The sequence below is a fragment of the Molothrus ater genome, chromosome 2 (assembly GCF_012460135.2).
Source record: "Molothrus ater isolate BHLD 08-10-18 breed brown headed cowbird chromosome 2, BPBGC_Mater_1.1, whole genome shotgun sequence".
In the NCBI taxonomy this organism is placed as follows: domain Eukaryota; kingdom Metazoa; phylum Chordata; class Aves; order Passeriformes; family Icteridae; genus Molothrus; species Molothrus ater.
Genome location: NC_050479.2, coordinates 15,598,284 through 15,620,059, shown reverse-complemented (window position 1 = coordinate 15,620,059; position 21,776 = coordinate 15,598,284). Strand labels below are relative to the sequence as shown.

The following is a 21,776-nucleotide window of genomic DNA, read 5'->3' as shown; positions in this document are numbered from 1 at the left end:
TGAACACATCCAGGGGTGATGACTGCACTACTTCAGGAGGGAGCCCATTCCAATGCTTGACAACCCTTTCAGTGAAGAAATTCTTCTTAATATCTAACCTGAACCTCCCCTGACACAGCTCGAAGTCATTTCCTCTACTCCTGTCACTGGCTGCCTGCCAGAAGAGTCCAACCCCCACCAGGCTACAACCTCCTTTCAGGCAGAGTGATAAGGTCTCTCCTGAGCCCCCTTTCCTCCAGGCTACAGAGACCCAGCTGCTCCTCACTGACTTACTCTCTAGACCCTTCCCCGGCTCTGCTACCCTTCTCGGACATGCTCCAGCCCCCCAACCTCTTCCTGTAGTGATGGATCTGGAAATGGATATAGAACTTGAGGTGCAGCCTCACCAATGCCAGCTACAGGGGGACAATCACTGTCCTGGTCTTTGCTTAAGAACATCATTGTGTGAATCAAAATCAAGGGCACAGATGGCTCTACAGGGCAAGGAGGAAGGGCTTTTATTTGAGCAACTGAGACCATTTAATTTTCCTTATTTATCTTATTTGTTTGGGAACACCGAGGAGCAGATAATAAAGCAACAGCATCCTCCATCATCTACACACAAAAAAATCCAGACCAAGCTAACTATTTTGGTATATGGAAACTAGGGAAGAAAGAGCATCACTTTGAAAGTCTCCAGAGGCAAAAAAAGCTTTTAAAAAGAAAAACAAACAAATAGTGTATGTAGGAAGACGAAGTTAGGGTATTATGAAGATTAAACTACATGCTCTTCTAGTCTGCATTCTCTGCAGTCACTCAATCCCTCATTCACAATACTTTACAAAGCCAGTCAATTTTTTAGAGTAATCCACTGAAAATTCCCTTAATGTGCACATCCCAGAGGCCTAGAGGGGTTCAGAGCACTGTGCCCCTTTTTAAGGGTCAAAACTTCAGTTCTTTGATATCAATGTACTTTTGCATGTTGTTAACTGTAATTCTTCTCTGGGTCAAAAAAGAAAAGCACAAGAAATAGCCTGCATCATCCTGAAATGAGCCAAACTTAGAGCAGACTGTACAGCCTTAAGCTAAGGTTAGTTAAAACAGGCATAACAGCCAAGCTCAAGGAACCAGGGCTAGGCAGAAGGCTGTCTCAGGGCAGCACAGGGAGATAAATGGGATACACCACCAGGACAGGGCAAAGTGCTGCTGCCTGGGATGTAGCAAAGCAGGGAAGGGATCTCCCTTTCTCCTTTTCTTGACTGAACAGGCATTCACAAAACCAGCAAAAATGCAATCAGGGATGTCAGCATTTTAGACAGTGTTCCAATCCTCTCCAAGCGATGTAAAAATTAGAAGCTAACTTCTCTACCATACACAGCTGTTTGAAGGGAAAACAAGGTGTCCATCTAATAGACATGTAAGAATGAGATTTCAATAAGATACTCCATCAAACACAGTTCAAAATTTAAAGAGAGCATGCCGATTTGCAGCACAGCCAAGCAATGCTCTTGGTTTGTTCTTGAAACCAATAATAGAGCCAAGCATGGAAGGACATGCATGGATTGCTTTCCTTTGCAGAGACCAGTTCTGGACAACTAGGCCATACATAACAGTACAGAGAGGAGATAAAGAGGTGGACATTTCGACAAGGATGAAAAACAAGCAAATACAATATTGTGGTTGCATTCCTGAAGGTGAGAGACAGAGGGGGAGAAAATGCATATTAAGCCAGGCATGCAAATTTACATGCAGGAAACTGATGGGAGCAGGCGTTGTGGGTGGAAATCAAGAATGGAAAATTAAAATCTTGGACCATGTTAAGTTTTCAATACATTACCTCCACTTACCTTGGAACTTCATTAAGAACTGGCTCATTTACAAGTAAAAGCCATCATTTTTCAACTCTATCAGTTACACCATTTACCTTATTTAAAATGTCAACACAGTAAGAATAAATAGCCTTCTAAAACAGGAGCCAAGAACTCTGACTTGACTTTATACCACTACACAATTACAAGATCATCTGATTACCTACAGGGCAAACAATGTGCTTTTCTGCTCAGTGGCACCAGACAATCTGTGTTCTAGAAACATCATTACTGCAGATGTTTTGAGACAAACTACTAATAATACCATCATCATCATCTTCAAAAAACAAAACAATTTCTGGCTTCTGGAAAAAAAAAAGTTGCTCAATCTTGATTAAAACCACCCTAGGATTTCAAAGGACAACTTTAAAAGTCCCTTTGAACATAAACAAATAAGAAAGAATTCATTTTGGTATGGAGGATTACATTTATATCTGATTAAAACAGAAAATATTGAATAAGAAAAAAGGCAATACTCTATATATAATTAAATTTTCATTCTCAAAATTACTCCTAGCTTTAACAGATAATTGAAAATCTCTGCAAGCCTACATTATAGCTACATATTAACAAAATGGGATGCTTAATCTGTACAAGAAAAGAAGCAGAAAATACAGAGTAGACCTGTAGATTTTACAAGAGGCAGGCTTGACAAAGCTTTCCTTGTTGCATATATTCAGCAGAAAGCTACCTTTCAAATAGATTTGAGACTTCATAGTGCAAACAATGGCTAAAGGCATTTATAACAGGCAATCTTTTCACATATGCCAAATTCTGTAGAGAGATCAAGTTTTTTAAATTATTTAAAATTAACATCAATAATTCTAACATGACCGATACAGTTTCTCTCTAAAAAAAGAAAAATCATACATCATATTTAGGAAATACTTCTATCACAAACTGTTAATTACTGGTTTTAAAAAAGGTTTCACTCGCATGTATTGCATAGAAAACCTCCACAGAAAACCAGCTTCTGAATGATCATTAATACTGCTCAGAACAAAAGATTTTTCACAGCTACAGGCAGCTTCACTAACTGTGAGGACACAGGATCTGAGAAGATCCCAGCCAAAGCCATCCTCCCAAGGTCAGGAACTTTCTGCAGGGAAGGCTGTCACCCCCACAGACTGGCCTTCCTCCAAGGCTGCCCTCCCCAGTGTTACTGGGTAATTCAAAATACCTCATTGTTTATAAATTGTCTTCCACAGGCATTGCTCCTGACATCTGTCTGTACCAATGAACACTGAAATCTGTCTGCCATTTTCTGCTCAGTCACTTGGTGGTCATTTTTCTAACAAACTTAATGACTACTCTTCACATGACCATTCTTAAAACCTATTCAACAGAAAACCCCATCACAGTATTCACACTTTTTTTTCACATCAATCATGAAATCACCAGACAGTAAAGAGCTTTCAAGATGTTTAGTGTCTTTGATGATGGCTTCTACAAACATCTTTTAGAAAAGCCAAGCTTATTCCTTCTTCTGGACTACTCCACCTTGCCTGTTTGCTGACCTCTTGTGAGGAGCCCAATTGTACAAAATATATTTCCTTACAGAAAGCTCATAGGCTCTTCCCAGTGTATCATAGTTCACCTACTCAGTTTTATGCTTGAAAATTTTAATTTTTCACTTCTCTAGAGTTTTTAAACCTTTGTATTACAGCTAATTTCCTCTAGCATCAAATATAATTTAAGCAATAGATCAAGGTATATTCCATTTTAAGAAAGACTTGGACAAGAAACAGCCCTAAGCTCCTCTATACACAACACTAAAGCAAGTAACTAAGCTTCAGTGATACAGCCTTATGTCTCTTGTGTTCCTTTCACACATGGACCATTTAGCAACCTACCACAAAGTCTGGCAGGGTCTGTATCAAGGGTGACATGTTCACTGTTCTTTTTATGTCTTTGCCAGTTTGCTCCTCAAAAAGATTTGCCTTGCAATTTTAAATGTTTTTAAATTTTCAGAGATTATGCTCTCTTCCATGGTCTTGTTCCTTTATTTTCAATGTGTTCCTTTACTCTGCTGTTTAACCATGTTTTAAGGATTCAGACAAAATACTATTTTGTTAGACTTTGTTTTTTCTTTGGGAGAAAAAAAAATATTCTTTTCTATTGTAGGAAAAAATTGCACAAAGGCTTTAATATTTGGCTCAGAGTTGCACTGTGCATTAGAAACACGAGATAAAAGGCAGTCCCTGTCCCCCAGTGGTTATAGTTATGATAGTAATAAGGCATTAAAAATTACATAAGGCAGCTCTGGCAGGAGAACTGGTCAAAGATAAAATACTACCTGTATTTAGCAAATGATGCAGAAAAAGAAGTTTCATTTATTCCATTTTGGTGCATCAGTAATGGCTTCATCTCCAAAGCAGGGGGCTACACAGCCTGCTAATTCTGTGGCCTTCTACTTGCATCTGGAAAGTAATCTTACATTCACCAGGATGCTCATAATAAGCAAAATATATACCCAATATCAAGGTCCAATAAACAGAATTAATACAGTATGTTAAGTCTCAATCTTCATGACTACCCCCAATTTAGCAAAAAAAATACCCTGCATGGATAAACAATTTGTATAATCAAAACAAAACAAAACTCAAATAAAAAACCTGAAGCTTGATGATTTTGGGTTTTTTTTAAATATTTTCAAACCTCATCCCAAATGCTTTGCTGAATGACAGACTTCACAGGAATCCATGTATATATGGGTTTACCTTACACAGACTTTTCTAAAACAGAGACTGGCAATTATCATAACCTCTATCCCACATTTCTATTTAATTACTATATTGCAAAAAGCTAAAATACCACAGTGTTTGCTTAAGTGGCACATGTTGTAACCTCAATGGTCAAAAGTTATAGTGATATACAGTATATATGGAGCAGTAACTCTTTTGATGATTAGAATAAGCTTTCAGAGCCAGAGACACAAGAGCATGACATATCTTCATGACACATCAACACATCCATAATTGAAAGCGAACATCCCATGAAATTTGCCTGCCTTCTTAAAAAGAAGAGATTTAAATGAAGTGATAAATGGTTTGAATGATTACCAACAACCAGTCAGTGGTAGCAAACCAGCAGCCTCCTGGCCACATCCTGCCCATCATACAGGTCACACAGGGCACAAGCAGCTTTCCTTTGCCTGGATGGGGCATTCCAAGTCACACACCAGGGAAGGCATAGAGGTACTGAGGAAGACAGCAGCTTGGAACAAACTGCTGCCACTGGAAAAGTCCCACTGACTACATCATTGTGAGTCAACAAAAGGCCTCTGAGAAAGGCTGGCTGAGCTGTGGCTCCATGAAATGCCAACTGGTAGCAACACACTGCTACAGAGGGGAAAACATCAGAGCAGACTGGCACTTAACCTTTGCAACAAAAATGGTAAACCTGACTTGTAAACAGCACCCATGTTTCTGCCCCTGGGCTCGCAGGCAGCAGCTTCAGCAGTGCACAGAGGGGCCATAACCAGCCCTCCTGCGCCTCTTGAGCATCCTCAAAGCCTGAGCAGTGCAGAGTAAAGCAACTGCTACAGCTGTCAGCATATCATGAACTGGATAGCAGCCACAAATTGTCTCCTCATTTGCAGAGCTGTACATTAGGACAGGTACAGCACCTCCAGTGTACCAGGAAGGGTGAGATTCAGCCTAACTTCAGCTGCCCAAGTAAACAGACACTCACCTCTGAGAGCCAGCATCTCTCAGCTTCCCTCTCACTCACTTTACAAGAAGAGCTGGGGTACTTCTCAGACCTGTCACCTCCTCCTGAGGGAGGAATTTAGAAGTGCCTGTTCCACTCTACTCAAAGGAAGCCCAAGACAACCAGGGCAGACAGATGTCAGATGAATTCCTGCAGAGAACCTAATTGTGCACAGTAATGCAATTTATGCACTCTCCTGCCAGTGAGGCATTAGGGCACATACAGGAAATGGCAGGATTTTCTACAGGTATATTCAAAATACCAACTGTCTTCAATTGCCTGCTTATTAACACCTGAAAAATTACACTGCACATGTAATAGCAAAGGAGGAAGTTTTTATTTAAACTTTTCTTTTTTGGGGGTCAGAATTTCAAAACTCTACATTTTTATTGATGACAAATTAAGAACATTAAGCAGTTGAACATATATCCCTTCAGGGAAGGGACATTTAATGATGAGTTTTCAGCTAAGGATCAAAGGCTTCTAAAAGAGCTCTAAAATCAGGGTTTCTAACAATTTGACTATCTAAAGCTCATATTTTTCTATTCCATTACATATTACACTACACAGCACCATCAGCCTTTGGGTTTCTAAATGAAGGCAGCACTTCTACATTGTCAGAGAACAGACCTCAAGGAAATTAAAGGACAGAACAGCAGGACTGAGAAGAATGAAAGAAACCAGCTAAAGCATCTTAGCAAAGGAACTGAAATACTACATATTTAATTTGATAATTATCTCCTTGGACTGCTAAAGAGATAAAACAACCTCAAAACTGATTCCATGAGAACTGCAACATTTAAGCAGAATCCCTAAAATAGATTAAATGAACCCAGTTCCTGATGTAACACTGACAAATCTGCACTTGACAATAACTTTGTCAACTGTGACAAACCTCTATAAATGTTCATTAGCGGGTACTGCTTAGCAGAGTTTCAACAAATTAACCCAGTAATAGTAGCAGCTTTCCAATACTCACTTCCAGGTTCAGCACTTGCTCAAGATGATGCTCAGAGCAGCATGAAACAGACAGTGCTCATGCCCTGTTAACCTCAGAGATGGGAAACAAATCCAAAGAGAGTTCAGAGTTTTTGTAGTTTAATGAAAGCACAGCAAGAGCAATGCTGCAAAAGGTCACGAGGAAACAACAGCAGTGCAGTAATGCCAACATAAAACTCTCAACCTTTATTTAATCTTAATCCCATTATTCTTTTCCCCATCATGACAATAAATCCCACTGAACCAAAGGGATGCACACCATTTTATTTCCTGTGACTGTGTGTAGAATTCCAAATACAAATAAACACAGTACACTTCAGAAGAACTCTTCTGTGTACATATATAGATGTGCACATAAAAATTGCAGAAGTTAAACCTGTTACCAGAAGATGAAAAATAAACTGTAAGAAAAAAATAGTCTTACTGAACATCATTTTTCCTTCTGTTTACATAGAGAATTAAAGATTACTAAGTCAATGCAGTAGATGTTTCAGTATGCAAGTTCATACATTGATTTTCTTTTCCAGGAACATCTAACAGAAGCAGGATGCTCTTTTTAAAAGATCCTGTTGTAAGCAGAGATTTGACTAAAGAAAAGAAAAAAATCAATACACAAAACCCTTACGTTTTTACATTTATAAATAAATATACAACAGGACTACAATGAAAATCAATGTAATGCTCTCTAATAATGACATTTCTTCATCGAATAAGAATGTATATGGACCCTGTTTATTGTTTAATTAATGTATGCTATTCTCTATTAAACATGGGTTTGCTCAATTTTAGCTTAAGTGTCTTATTTATTCTCCATAGTTTTTCAGAGCTTCAACACTAAAATGATGAGCTTCATTCTTGCTTTTAAGTCAGTGTCTCTAAAACCAAAAGAACATACCCACCCACTTTCCAATGTCTTGTCTCCTCTCCAACACCTTTTTTTTGTCTTTTTAAAATTCAAGTGATTAAAGAGCTCTGTGCCCTTCTAGAAGATCAAGTCTCAGTCACTGATTAGCAGATGTGTCTTCCTTGCAAAACTCAAACCTAATAAGTAAGCTAAGTAGAAAAGGAAACATCAAAACAAATGTCATGAGTTAGTGATTTCAACTAATAAAGATTTTTTTACAGTAGATACTCAATATTGGAGGGAAGAAAAAAATCAATGTATCTTAAGAAGGATTAAGGAAAGCAATACCAATTACTCATTATTGATAACATACAGAACCACAGCCATGTCTTGGTAGCATGAGCTACCAAAGCAACATACTGTATGTAAATAGCACCAAATAATACCATTTTCTATTGTCTCCACATAAGACATCAGTGTGAGCTTCCTACCATTTTCCCCTCATTGACAATGTTCTTCAGAAACAGGCAGCTGCACAGAAAAATCACTGAATAACTTGCCAGAACTTACCCAAGTATAGCTGAAGCGAGATCTTATTTGGTTTCAGAGGAACATAGAAGCTTCCAGAGAAAAAATGAAAGAAAAACTGGATTCTTTCCTTACTACTGACATCAGAGCTGTCAATCCTGGGCATGCTACCTCAATTATGGTTCATGTCAGTCATGCTTTAAGAGTTAGGCTACAGTAGTGTTAATAAAGGCATAAAAATCAGATTACTAATGTTTTCATGATATAGTTCAAATGCAGGTTTTTGAAACTGAAATGTTTCCATCATTGCAATAAGTTGAGGTTAACCCCATGCTGCCTTGCAGCTGCTTATACACCAACACAAGGCCCATCCACAAGAATCGTGGGTGCTCAGTGTCTCAGCTTTGAACCATAGAGACCTCACACCTCCTCACTTTCCTGAAATCAGGTACAAGATTCACCTTTGTTGAGGTTACATTTTCTTCACTTACCACCTTTTCTAAGCATTCAGCTACCTTCAGCTTTACGTTCCTTGTCAAAAAAATGTAGTTTCATACCTCTTCCTTCCAACTCTTCCTAAAATAAAGTGGGCTGTTCCTACTATCCCTGCCAACACATGCTGCTCTGTAGTCCACCCCCTGCCTCCACACACATGTGTAAGGACAGTTTAAAAACCCCTCTGCCAAAACACGTTTGACTACTACTCTCATTCTGTCAGTCAAATGAAACTACACCACCTTTCATCTTGCTGTATTTTAAAATAGGAGACATGAAAATAGTAAAGGAAATCTCCACCTTTCTCCACAGTTTTCTGTTCCAAAGTTTAACTTTCCATCTCCTCTATGTCTGTGCTGTACACAAAAACCCCTCACACCTCCTGTCTGCAATTTGTTCTGCCAGCCATTTCAAAAAGCAAACACCCTCATGCTACAAGCAAAGTGCTAAGAACTGATAGTTCTCTACACTTAGCAGGCAATCTGTATTATATACAGGTTATATACAGATATATTATACCCTATAAATAGGATATAATATATCCTATTTTCAAAGGCAAAAAAACTTAATGATATTTTACATAACACACAAAATATGACCTTATTTCCCTCCCTTATTTATATAGCACTGAACTTTTTGTCAAGTCAAATAAAACAAAGCTAAATAACAAGAACATTTCTATAATTCCTTTGAAAGCTCTTAAATCTGAAACTAAGGAGTTGTGCTTGGCCTCATAAATTCCCTTCCCCTCAAATTTGCTGAAAAAAATCTGCCCTTGGGCATGTAAGGCTCTGACAGTGGGTTCCAGTTATGGCTCCCAGTGAGAACCACAGCTCAGCTAAGTAAGAGAAAAGGTGTTTTTCCAGATAGCTACTGCATATCCCTAACTATCTTAGTAACTGAAATCCTGAACCACTAAAGGACAGCATGTATGTGCTCGGAACAGATCTGGTATTTGCTGATGCTGTAGGTGGCAGCAGGATCTCTTAATCTCTCCTAGCTCTGGCATCCTCCAGAAAAATCTTAGAGCAAAACAGCAAAGCTGCCACTGCTTTGATGATACAATACACTTGACACTGTTAAATTCCCTTCTACTAAAGAAATGGCAGAAGCCTGTAACAGCAGAGTCCCTGCAAAGAGAGTCACAGCAATGTGCCTGCCTGTTCATTTAGCTCCAGATGTGCCCACAGCCTGGTGCCATAAATCCCACAATACCAAGAACAAAAAAATCCAAGCTTGCTAAGTGTTATGGCTGACATTTTTACTTCTTCCAGCAAGCTTTCATCTGACATTTTTCCTTGACAAAGGAAGGTCTCAAATGAGGAAAGTGGAGACTGCATCATGTTTCTCCATGCAAGCTAACCAGTAATGCCATTTATCTTTACTATACAGTGCAAACCTAGGTGAAAAACCTAGGAACAAATTAACAGCAGTACAGGAGAAAAGAGTCTTGCCTGCCTACTTAAATGCACTCAGAAATTTATTAATACTCAGCAATTGTTGCAAGAGTGCATTCAAAAGATTGCTATCTCCAGCATTTACAAGGAATCTGAAAACTGCATACAATGACTATACACGTCAGCAATTCTCTCTTGGTTTATTCTTTTAAAAATCATGAAGGATACATCCAAAACATACTGACATGAAAGATACGTCAAAAGGGGATTTTTGTTTGGGTTGGGGTTTTTTGTTTATTTCTTTTTCACCAGTTTTGTTTTCCCTTGCTAATCTGGAATTCCACCATTACAACTATAGTTAATAAAATGACTCACCAGGGTTGCTTCATTAGGTGAAAGTTATTTTGTATATAAGCACAGAAAAACCAAAACCCATCAATGGGTTGTACACTTTGTTCTAAATCCCAAGAGATGTGTCTTAACTTCACCTAGTCAGTTCTTGAAACATAATGGCAAATATTCACCCTGCAAAGCCCTTAACCCCACTAGAATACTTTTCAAAGCAACTTAGACATCTGAATTTTTATTCCCACCCTCTTGTCTAGGGCTTCTCTAGATCCTGAACTGAGTTGACCAGAATCACCCTGAGCAGTGGTTGCCACCCTGCAGCACAGTAAAAGATCACAGGTGCTGTGTCCCAACATCCTGTGTGTCTGTAAGAGCAGGAGCCAGCTGCTGCCTCAGGAACCTCAGTGCTCATGCACTCTGTCCTGTTCTTCTCTCCACTTCCACATATCATGAACTAAGCTGCTCCTTCTCCAGATCGATGGGCAAGGAACTTTGCTTGTTTGGACTGTAATTGGTTGGTCTCATAACAAGAGGTTATCTGTCCTCAAACCTCGCCTCACTGCAAAGACATTCATTGTAAGATTCTCAGCAAAGGGCAGCTGACTGCGGAGCTCCTTGCCAGGGTGATTAGACACAGACTAATTGTGGGCAGAGCAAAGTTCAGGACACACCTGTACAAGGAAAGGCTTTTGTTTGACTGTGGCAACAGAGCAGCTGTGCTGAATGTGGAGCCCCATATCACAAACACTCAGGCTGAAAGCCAGCACTTACATGGGAATCCTACACTCTTCCAGAATTTTGTTTCACATGTAGATAAAAATCAAAAGATACAGAGTCAGGGCTAGAAAAACCTGCCTACCCATAGCAAGGGAAAAGAGGAGAGAGATGAGTAGGTTGAGTTGGCTGAAGAAATAGAAACCAGTAAATATTTTGGAAGAGGCCAGGAGGAGTTGGGGATGCATGCTGTCCTGCACATGTAAGAAGAAGTCAGGAAGAAGGGAAATGTAGGTCTACACACACACACAAGAAGGCTGCTCTCTAAGCCTCAGCTGACAGTAGAAGAAAGAATGGATACATCTGGGCTAACAGGCAATGGGACAAAGAGCCATCTATACCCATCTTCTCTACCCACCATCACTAACAGCCAACTATACCCACCTTCTCTACCTTAATGAGGATTAATGCTATACACAAAAACCAAAACTAACACTTCTTTTTTCCAGTAGATCAACATCTGAACTTCTTACCTGAGAATACAAATGAGATCTGAAATTAACTTCTCCCAAACAAGCAAGCAAACATTTTGGTATTGCTCCTGTGCATAGGCAAGAGGACCATCTAACACGCAAGAAAGAAATATTTTTGTCTTTGCTTTTAGTACTTTTTTATTGATACACCAAATATTTCTGAAACAAAAGGAGACAGTTGACTAGCAGCAAAAGATTAAGAGATTCTTGTTCCTGGTTAAACATTTGAAGACTTAGGGGCAGATTACTTCAGTGTAACATGCTTCATTAAATCCAGAACCAGAAGTCAAATGCTGTTCCATCTTCTCAAAGCAGAGCTAGATGAGGCACACTGAAATTCTTTTCCTCTACAAGCCTGACACCATCAGTTCCTTACCAGTTTGTATAAACTTTGACACAGGACATTCCCAAAGACCCCAAACTGTATACTCAAAGAATGTCACTCTAGCTCTACCTACAAATAAATATGTGTATTTATTTATTTCACTATTCCCCAATAACAGCACTTGGCATCTGTCAGACAATGGTGAAATTAAATTTTTTTGCCAAACAACACCCAAGAAGAACAAATTTGGTTTATTCTGGCAAGGTACAAAGTAATGGACTAGATTACACAGCTGGAAACAGATAGGGATGGCTGAATGCTTTCAAATCTAAAATGTTGGAATTATAGTTAGCTTTCAGTTGCTGAGCAGTTTTCCACATTCCTTTAAGAATTTTATTTCTTGGTGGTTTTCAGTTGTACAAATTTACGAAGGACTGTACAATCAGCTTGAAACATTGCTCCTCAGATCCAACAGTTCTCAGCCATTGGGGTCAGAATAGGAAAATTACATCTTCCATTACTTTATACCATGGAGGTTTTGACCAGAATTTCTCAAGATGCATGCATCACCAGGAGATATCTGGATTCATTTCAGTGCAAAATAGCCATTAACAAACCATCTTGAGGACTTTTGCCCCTCTACTTCTCCAAGTCTATAACTTAAGTAAGTATATCACACTTGCAACACATTAACCAAGAGCTGCTCTGAAGACTAGGAAAACATTTGTTTTTGTTACCTTTGATTTTTCAAAGAGCTCTTTGATATGGTGATTCTCTACTTCTGAACAGTAACGCCTGAAGGAGAGGTTAAATAGCATGGAATGCAGTTTCTTTTCCTTTCCACCTTTTTCCTATTCATGGTCTCTGCCTGCTCTGCAGCTGCACAAGAAAAACTTCAGAGCTACTTCAGCCCTCTGGGGTCCCACTGCAGAAGGCAGGTGGGCTGGTGAGAGGTAAATTCCTGCTGGAGCCCATCTTATGGGCCCAGTCTCCTCCATCATGCTCTCCTCCACTCCCCAGGCTGGATAGAATGAGTGAGCTCTGCTGGGGCAGCAAGAGCAAGAATTACTGTATTGAGTGTAATTATGAAATTGCATCAAGAAGCAGACTAGAGCACGTGAGTTATCCTAGCAGGGTCTCATTTTATCAACAGCACAGATGCACCATTATCAGCAAGTAGGCACCAGAAGGTCTATGTAGTGCAGGGGTTTTTATCACCAGAGATTTTAGTGATCTTCCAGGAGCATCACTGTGCTATTTTAAACACCTTTTCACTTGCTACATGGCCTGTAAGCTTGTCACTATGCTTTAGGGAGCACTCACTACAAGGAGGTTGCATGAAGACTTTCCTTATAGTATTCAGTTCACCTTCAGCACTTCAAACAGACCATGACAAAAATTGGATCTGAAAGTGGATGTGCTTCCACTGTGTAACATGATTTTCAGTGCCACTCACACATGATTTGGACAACATCATCACAGATTAAATATATTAAAATTCAAGGATAGGCTACTTTTTTATTACATCCTTTGGCTGTATGAGACTTAAAGGAAGACTGGATAATGGCAGTGACTCTGTTATAAGAACAGAGATTGCAAAAACCTCAGAGGCAAAAAAACCCCAACCCAAAACAGGGAAAACATACTGCAAGGCATGAAAGAGATACAAAACTGCCTATAGAATATAAAATTATTACAAAAACCAAGCTATTTACATTATCTGTAAATGCCTCAATCTGTTCCGTTATTTCTGTTTCAAGTTTTCTTTCAGTTCTGTAACTTGATAATGCCATAAAAAAGCAACCTTTCGCCATAATACATTCTCTAAACCATTTCTTCCCTATGCAGGGCTCAAACATTTTCATTCAGTGCCATAACCTGGCCTCAACAAGCCATGAAACACATCCTGGCTCACAACCCTGCAACGCAGCACTCACATCCAGAACCTCATCAAAAACTCATTTGTGCCAACGGAAGGTCACTCTCTTGTTTCACTGCATCATTAAAACCACTTCCTCACCCTACTGAAAAGTGCCATGTTTACTTGTAACCACAGCACTTAGAGCCACTAAACCCAGGAAACATAATGGAAATACTCACATCTATTAATAGACCATTAAGCATATGGGAAAAATATGTCCTGTGGCTGATGCATGGCATCAAAAGTCAAGACACATGAAAGTAAAGCCCTACTGGCTCCCTTCCCTTCAGGAGAGGGAAAGGAGAACTAGAACTCATCCACCATTTATTTTGGAAGCCATAATTTTCTCACTGTTTATCAACATTTTAAGAGACCCAACAGCACATTCCAGTTCCCTCCCTGAGGTTTCTTTCCCCTGACACAGAGTGGGTCTGCACACACACACAGACACCACATTCAACACAAACAAGGGAATGAAAACTGGCAAGATGCAGGCAAGTCACCAGCAAAAGGCAAAGGAAAACTCTTCCCATTTGTTGATACCACCCTCCCATGGGAAGGGAAACCAAATCCCTTAACTTGAACTATGTAAAAATCACAGTAATGATGTGTGGATAAACACTGCAGTATGTCCTGTCTTCCCTTCCGAGACAAAAGGAAAGGGTGATTTGTCATGCAGCAAACTTAGGAGCATAAAAAAATATTTTTGTTTCACATGGCTGGAGATTTTTCAAAATTAAGTTTAATTTACTCCCAATATAATTGGATATTGAAAGTTTATTCCAACTCAGCAATCAAGGCTATTCAAACTGGAGTATTCCAGCTCTCACTTGGTCTATCACTGAAGTGAGAAGGCAGCTGAGCTCTGCCTGGACCCCTTCAGCACTCCTGCTGTGGTTACAGCCCCAGGCATGCCACAGCACCTTTGGAAAGCTCGTTTCTTTCTCTTTTGATTGTAGCCACATGAAGAATTTCATTATTCCACACCCACGAGCAAAATTAATTTCAAGCTATAAATATTTGAATGAGCATTTTTCTGAATTAAAGCAGAGCCTTGATGGCTTCTGCTTGGCATGAAACAAGTAATTTGATAATTCATATGGATTGAACTGGGCAAGGCGTAGTTGCAGATCTTCCTAAGTGAAACAAAACCACAACACATCCTCCAGCATCTGGCACCAAAACAGACAAAACTGTACTAACTGTAGTAGTATTACCACAGTTTTCTTGAAGATTTTTTGATATGCTTTTAAAGTGGCATCCACAAATTGATATATGGTATTATGTATTTTATCTAACACACCCATTGCCATCCTATCAAAATCTCAGGTAGAAGTGATAAATTCTCACTCATGTTATTAATTGAAATCACTGCTAGGAAAAAGAAGTATCTAAGAGAAACTATTCAACAAAGAAAACTAGATTTATGAAGCTTCATGTAATTTCTTCTAAACTGGTTGAATGCACAACACACCTGTGATGGTGTTAAGGTTATGGGGCATAAAATCCATTTTCATTTTTGTGCAAGCAGATGTATTAACATGCACAAAGCCAACAAGGCACCTACCTCTGGCACAAAGTAACAATGCAGAAGACACCCTAGATTAAAATGCTCATCTTATTACACCAAGTTAATACATATTCCATTGACTGGTCCTCTTGGAAGGCAAATGCAAGCACACAACAATGCAAAAAATTACTACTGAAGGGGTAGACTTCGAAAGCTCAGACAATTTCATCTATTTCTGTACTCAAAATACAGGAAACAAGAGTTTACAGATTTTTCACAAACAAGAAAAAAGGATTTGAATGTCCAACACTGCATTAAATGTATATTTACTTTTGGAAGGAAAAACAGAGCTCAAAAAGTTAAACATTATATGATGCACAGGAAACAATCTCTTCTGTTAAATCATTAGAAGAAATTGAGTTCAACACTGTTTTTCCAACTGGTCCAATCAAAAAGCACATACCTGTAACACTGGAACACAAAAAAAGCTGCATTTTACACATTGTAAAGGAATGTATATAACAAAAGTGAAACATTAATACAAGAAGGTTGCTATTGGCATCTTTATGCCAAGAAAAGTAACATGAAAGCACAGTGAAAAAAAACAAACTTTGGCACACAGAGAAAAACAGTTTAAAGCAAGCTCATGCCTAAGCAAACAGCTACCACAGCACAACTGTGCAAACCCTGCACAACATCAGGAATACCTCTTCTATTCATCACTGCTTTGGAGCTCCTCACTGAAAAGCTGCTAAAACAACAAACACCTGCTGTGTACCTGAAGTTGATGCAAAGATCACAGAAATGCTTTATCAATCTCAGCAAAGCAGGCGTTTGTCTGCAGCACCTCAATACCACAGGAATAATCAGCTCCTCCTCGATCAAAGGAAAGCAGACACAAGCACATGAAAGAAGCAGCAAAAGCCTTCAGATATTCCAGTGCAAAAGCAAAATTGATGTCCCAGAATTTAGGGCAAAACAGTTTGATCTGACATTTGGCAAACAAAGATGACACACATACTAATAATACATTAAATGAAAAGAAGCAAAATACTTCACAAAACTTCAGATCACAGAGGGCATAGATATTAAATAATTATGGGAAAGTGTAACTACTGTGGATAATGCATTTAAGAGTTACAAAAAGAAAATTACAAAAACCAAGAATGTGACCAACAAGCATTGGAATATATTAGCTCATTACAACTGCAAAAAGCCTGAAATGTACATGCATTATATATGTGCATACACAGAGGACAACTCAAAGCCAGAAGTAATTCCAAATGAAACATTTGGATTACTATTTAACTACAACAAGAAGTACTTTACTAAGATTCTTACAACATTCAGATCCACAGAGAGTGCTAGGGTTTTAGGATCTTGACAGCTTCATGACACAAATGAAGAAAAACAATAGTGTACTCTTTGAATGACAAAGTCTGTCAGATGCATTAGTCTTTTAAACCACATAACAATAAACTTGAGGGTTTCTATAATGGTTAGATAGATTTCCACTTTGTGAAACCTACTTATCTTTGCACAGCAACACATCATCATCATCATTAATCATTGTGAATATAAGACACGGTGAAAGGTATTCCTAAATATCCTATCTAAAGCCAGCCCAGGGTAATGTGACTACCCAAGATTTTAAGTCACTTTTTTCACTGGATGAGCTGCTTGAACACAGGTACATTGGGAAAACTGATACATACCATGTTCCTACATGCACTAATTCCAGGCACAGAAAATACACCAGTAATATATCAAGTTGTGATGAAAACACCAAACATGAGTCAATTACAGCAAAATAACTCAGAAATTATGTAAAATTACCTAAAACAGGCAGATTAAAATTAACCCTGTTACAGTACTGAACTTTGCTTTTGATTACTCCAATAACCTTGGCTGAGCATTATTATTTCTTCCACTATTTAAGCGTATTATCCAGATTTTCCCTCTCAACCAGTAGATGTCCACAAGAAAGTTAAATCTGAGTGTGTAATACAAGTAACTAAATGCAGTTAGCATTCCCAAAATTTGCATTAGCTTCCTGATCAGCTTCATCTCTCTTCATCTTATACCTAACTGGACCTGTACAGTCCAGTTATTTATAAAAATTCCATAAAACAGTATCTTAAACAAAAAAAGCATTATATAAATTGATGTAGAATCTAAACTGAGGATTACTGCTTCTAGGATCTGCTCAACAGCTTGAGCCAGTCACAAAGGGCTGGAAACTGCAATGCCCTATCAGAGAGCTGGTGCAAAAACCTGATTTCACAAGCAGTGGTCAGGATAAGTAAAAGAGAAGAGCCAAACAAGCTACTCAATAATCCTGACACTGGGACCTTCTTGCAAAGGTGAAACACACAAGAAGGAAATAAGATATTTTTTCCAATCATCTAAGCAGTCCAGAATTGAACAGAATTTAAAGCCTTGCTTTATTCTGTAGCCTTAGAAAGCATTTACTTATAAATGCCAGACATAAGATTTTTTAAGAATTTCCCCTGTCAGTTTTGGTCCACATACATTGAATGACTGACAACCAAAAAAATTACAATTGTATTTTATTTATTCACGAGATTTAAAAAAGCCTTACTACAAGAATCTTCATACAGTATCATCACACAGGATACATAGTTTCATTTACATTAAATACATACATGCTCCTTCAATTAGCACATCCAGAAATAATTACCCTATGTTCAAAAAAGCATTCCTCATGCCTTTCCACTGCTGTGGATACACCAGCCACCAAAGCAAATGGAGCTATGTGACACTATACAACACTGTCCTATAAACACTAAAGCTTTCAGATGCTTTACTTTCCTAACCTGTGCATTTCAAGGGATACACCTTCCTTTTACTGCTGCAGCCCTGGAACTCAAAGGCAAGACATTTTTCTTCACTGCCGTTTAGTGAACTTTACTGGAAGGGGGTTTTTGACTTTGCTTTTTTAAGGACAAAGCCAATACTTTAAATACCAAAACACTAACCTTGAGAGTGTATTAAACTGCCCTGAACTAAAGCCAATACTTGCAAATGGTAACATTACATGAAAAGCAGCACATGAATTAACCTTGGGGATAAACAACTTTGAGTATCCATATATGAGAGAAAACAGTACAGTACAAAAAGAAGAATGTAAGTACACATTGGTTAAATCATTTTGGCCTATGAGAAATCACTTGGAAAAGCAATGAGATCAAGAAGAAAAACCCACACAGTATTTTTAAAGGAATCCACACATTAATTCCTCTCACACAAACTGGTTTTGTGATATACAGTCTAAGATGGCACAATACATCATTTTTTCTCTTAAATTCTTTTAGGCATGATCATGTTTTCTAGAAGGAAAAAAACCCAAACAACGAACAAACACATCTTACTCTGAAAATCAAAGTGTCCAGTATTTCAGCCCCCTAGCACATACTTTAAGCAAATCTCACCAGGCAGTAAAAAGGAAGACAAGAGATTCAATACTGAGCCACTTGTCCTTCAAATGCTCTTTAGTCATTACCTTTACTATAGACAGCAGCAGCAATAATGCCCACATTTTGGTCACCTAACACTCTCCCTAACAAAAAGATTCCTACAGTGTCTTCTCATGCTATTGTTTGCCTCACGCCTTTGATTTTTGGCAAAGGGATATAATTGAACTCTGCAATTACTATTTTCTTGTACCACCGAATTTTGCTCCTTGTTTGCAGAATTAGAAACAATTTAACAATATTCTCTCCTTTAGTAGTCAAGATATGCAAAAAAAAAAAGTCATTATTGCAGGTTTGTTTGTTACAGCTTGGTCTGGGCAGACAGTCTGAAGTGCCTTGCTTGCACTGCCATCCTAGCAATTCCCCCAGCACTGGAGGATCCTACAGATCCAAGCTCAGATGCTGCCAGAGAACTCCAGTTTGGGAAAGGGAACGGTGGCTACAGTCACTGCCTGTTGTTGGCAGCACCCTTTTGGAGAGCAACACCGTGGGAAGGAGCATTTTACTCTGGAACAGAGAGGTAAAATTCTTCCTATCCCTATGACCAAGACAAGGACTTCCAGGACCAAGGCACACATACAAACATGAACTAAGAGAGCACCATTTCCACATCCATATTAATGATGCACTTTAGTAGCTGTTGTGCTTGTTACAAAATTGGGAAGTCCCACAAAAAAGAGCCTCATTCTCTGCAGGAGATCAAATGCTATCCATACTGCTGTCTGTAACACGCCCCACACATACACCATCTTTTACACCACATCATGTATTATCTTCTAGCAGACAATTCAAATAACAAATTTGGCCAAGACCACTGTATATATACTGCCTTCCTTGGGTATTAGTGCTCAAATGTCAATGCTTGACCACAAGTAATGACATCTGTCTGTGCCTGTCCATGCCCTACAACACATGACCCCATTTGATACCATCTTTAATTAGAGTACATGCTACCTTTTCTATGGATTCCCAATCTCATACAGGGTGAAAAATAGATTATGTACTGGTCAATATAAGGAGTGAAAGTTTTTTGCAACATTTGCCTCTGAAGTTAGAATGTATAAACTAAAAAAAAACCCACAAAAAGAAAAATGGGAAGAATGCAAGTGAATATTGGGAAGAATTCCCTATGCTTTAGACAAGAGGTTTAAAAAAATTCTCACAAATATGAATTCTGAGCATTAATTTCCTCCTGCCTTCCATGTGAAATACTAAGAAATGGAGACCCAAGCCCTAGAAGTGCCTGACTGCTCAACAGCAACAACCTTACAGCAAAAGCCACAACTGCTCAGCATGTGGAGAAGGGCGAGGAGCAGCAAACACTCCCAGCTCCTTCCTTGGCTCCTCACACTGTGTTACCTCAGAGAAGTCAAAGTCGCAGATTCCCTCTCCATAAATTTGAAAGAGTAATCCTTCTTTATCTCCCAAAGCAATTGTAAAGCTACTTTTAGTCACTACAGTGGCTTAGGACAAACGGGGAAATTAATTCCCTCTTATGCACCAGGTTTAGATGGTTTACCATCCACAAAGCGAGGGCTCCATACCAGATAATTAAGGTAAAATTAAGGTGCAATGAGCACCTGCATAACACCTTAATCACCACTCATCTCACACTGAGCCCAGAGGAAGTCATGTGAAGAAGGAGCAGCCAGACCCACCCCAACACCTACATATGAAGCCAAGAGCCAAGGTCACGACCACCAGCCTTGGCTCCAACATCTCATGGCGCTGGGGAATTGATCCCATGCCAGGTGCTGCTCCCACAAACAGCACAGCAACCTCCACACATCTCACACACCCTTTTTCATCCTCGGAAATGAAAAGTTATGTTCGCCGAGCAGCGAGGAGGGACCTTAACCAGGAGCCGTGCCTATATAAGGGCTCTGCGTGCGGTGTTCACGCCCGATACCCGCTCAACCAGTTTGCTGCCCGGGCTGGGCAGCACCGGCACAGGCAGGCCCAGGCACCGCCGAGAAGGAGCTCTACAAATCGCTGCCTCCCCGCTCTGCACTTCGGGGCACAGCCGAGCTGCCGCCCTCCCGCCCCGGCAGCACCGCCGGCGGCCGGGGAAATCGCGGCGGCACAAAAGCCACCTCATGGCAAACACCTCCCGCCCCACAAAGGGCAAGGACGGGGATCGCCGGGAGCCGCGGGCGGGACCCGCTCCGTGTCCCCTCGGGAGCGGCCGCCCAGTGCCGGCACCGCCGCGGCTCCCGCCGACAGCGGCCGCCCCATCCCTCCGAGATGGCGGCCGGACCCGGCGGCACCTGCCGGGGAGCGACCCCCGCCCGCTCCCTGCCCGGGGCTCGGTCAGCGCCGGCGCCGGGCGGCGAGAGACGGGACGGGACAGCGCCGGGGGAAGCCGCGGGATGCGGGCGGAGGAGCCGCCGTTCCCCGGCACGTCGCGGGGCCGCGGCCGCATCCCTTACCTGTGGCCCGCGGGTGGCTCCGCGCAGCCCCCGGCTCCGCCATCTTCCCCGCCGGTGCCGCCGCCGCGTCCCGCCGGGGCCGGCTGGGCTGGCTGCGCCCGCGGCCGCCGCACAGGCGCAGTGCCCGCCCCGGCACCTGACGGCGCGGCGAAGGGAGGGGAGGGAGGGCGGGCCGCGGCCGGGCCCTCGCGGCGGGGCGGGCCCGCTGCCCAGGTGGAACCGCGCCCCGCCCTCAGCGCTCCGGCTGCGGGGCTGCGCTCGGCGGGGGGCGGCTGAGCGGCGCTGCGGTGCCCGGGCGCGTTCACTCGGGTTATCCCTCAGAGCCAAATAATGCACGCTCTATGGCTTTCCCGGCCGATCCAGCCGTTTTCCCAGATTTTTCCATCCAGGTGTTTGCGCCCGCTGTTTGCAGCCTCGTGCGGCCTCGGGTGAATCCATGGCACCGGGGAAAAGGCACAGCCGTGTCCTTCCCATCCGGCTGCGGTCGCGGTTCCCGCACGGGGTCCCTTCGGGCCGGGCTGGCCCGGCAGCGGCAGGACCACTTTGTACTCGGTGTTAGAAGAGGAGAAATGAACATCATCTTTGTCTCTCCTCATCACTCAAATACTAGTGGTTTAACTCCCCTTCCCAAAATTTCAACACACACTTTTTATGCTTCTTTTGCCCCCCATTACTGGTTTT

General features: G+C 40.9%; 1 protein-coding gene across 2 annotated transcripts in view; it reads right to left on the bottom strand.

Moving 5' to 3' along the window:
* The window catches only part of MAP7D2 (MAP7 domain containing 2), an 81,697-nt gene extending 60,488 nt beyond the window's left edge, over positions 1-21,209 (bottom strand). For both annotated transcript variants that reach the window (XM_036379187.1, XM_036379195.1), the window contains exon 1: positions 21,096-21,209. In XM_036379187.1, the coding sequence (XP_036235080.1) occupies positions 21,096-21,138 (43 nt within the window). In that variant the 5' untranslated portion in view covers positions 21,139-21,209. The remainder of the gene's footprint in view (positions 1-21,095) is intronic.
* Positions 21,210-21,776: the final 567 nt, after the last annotated feature.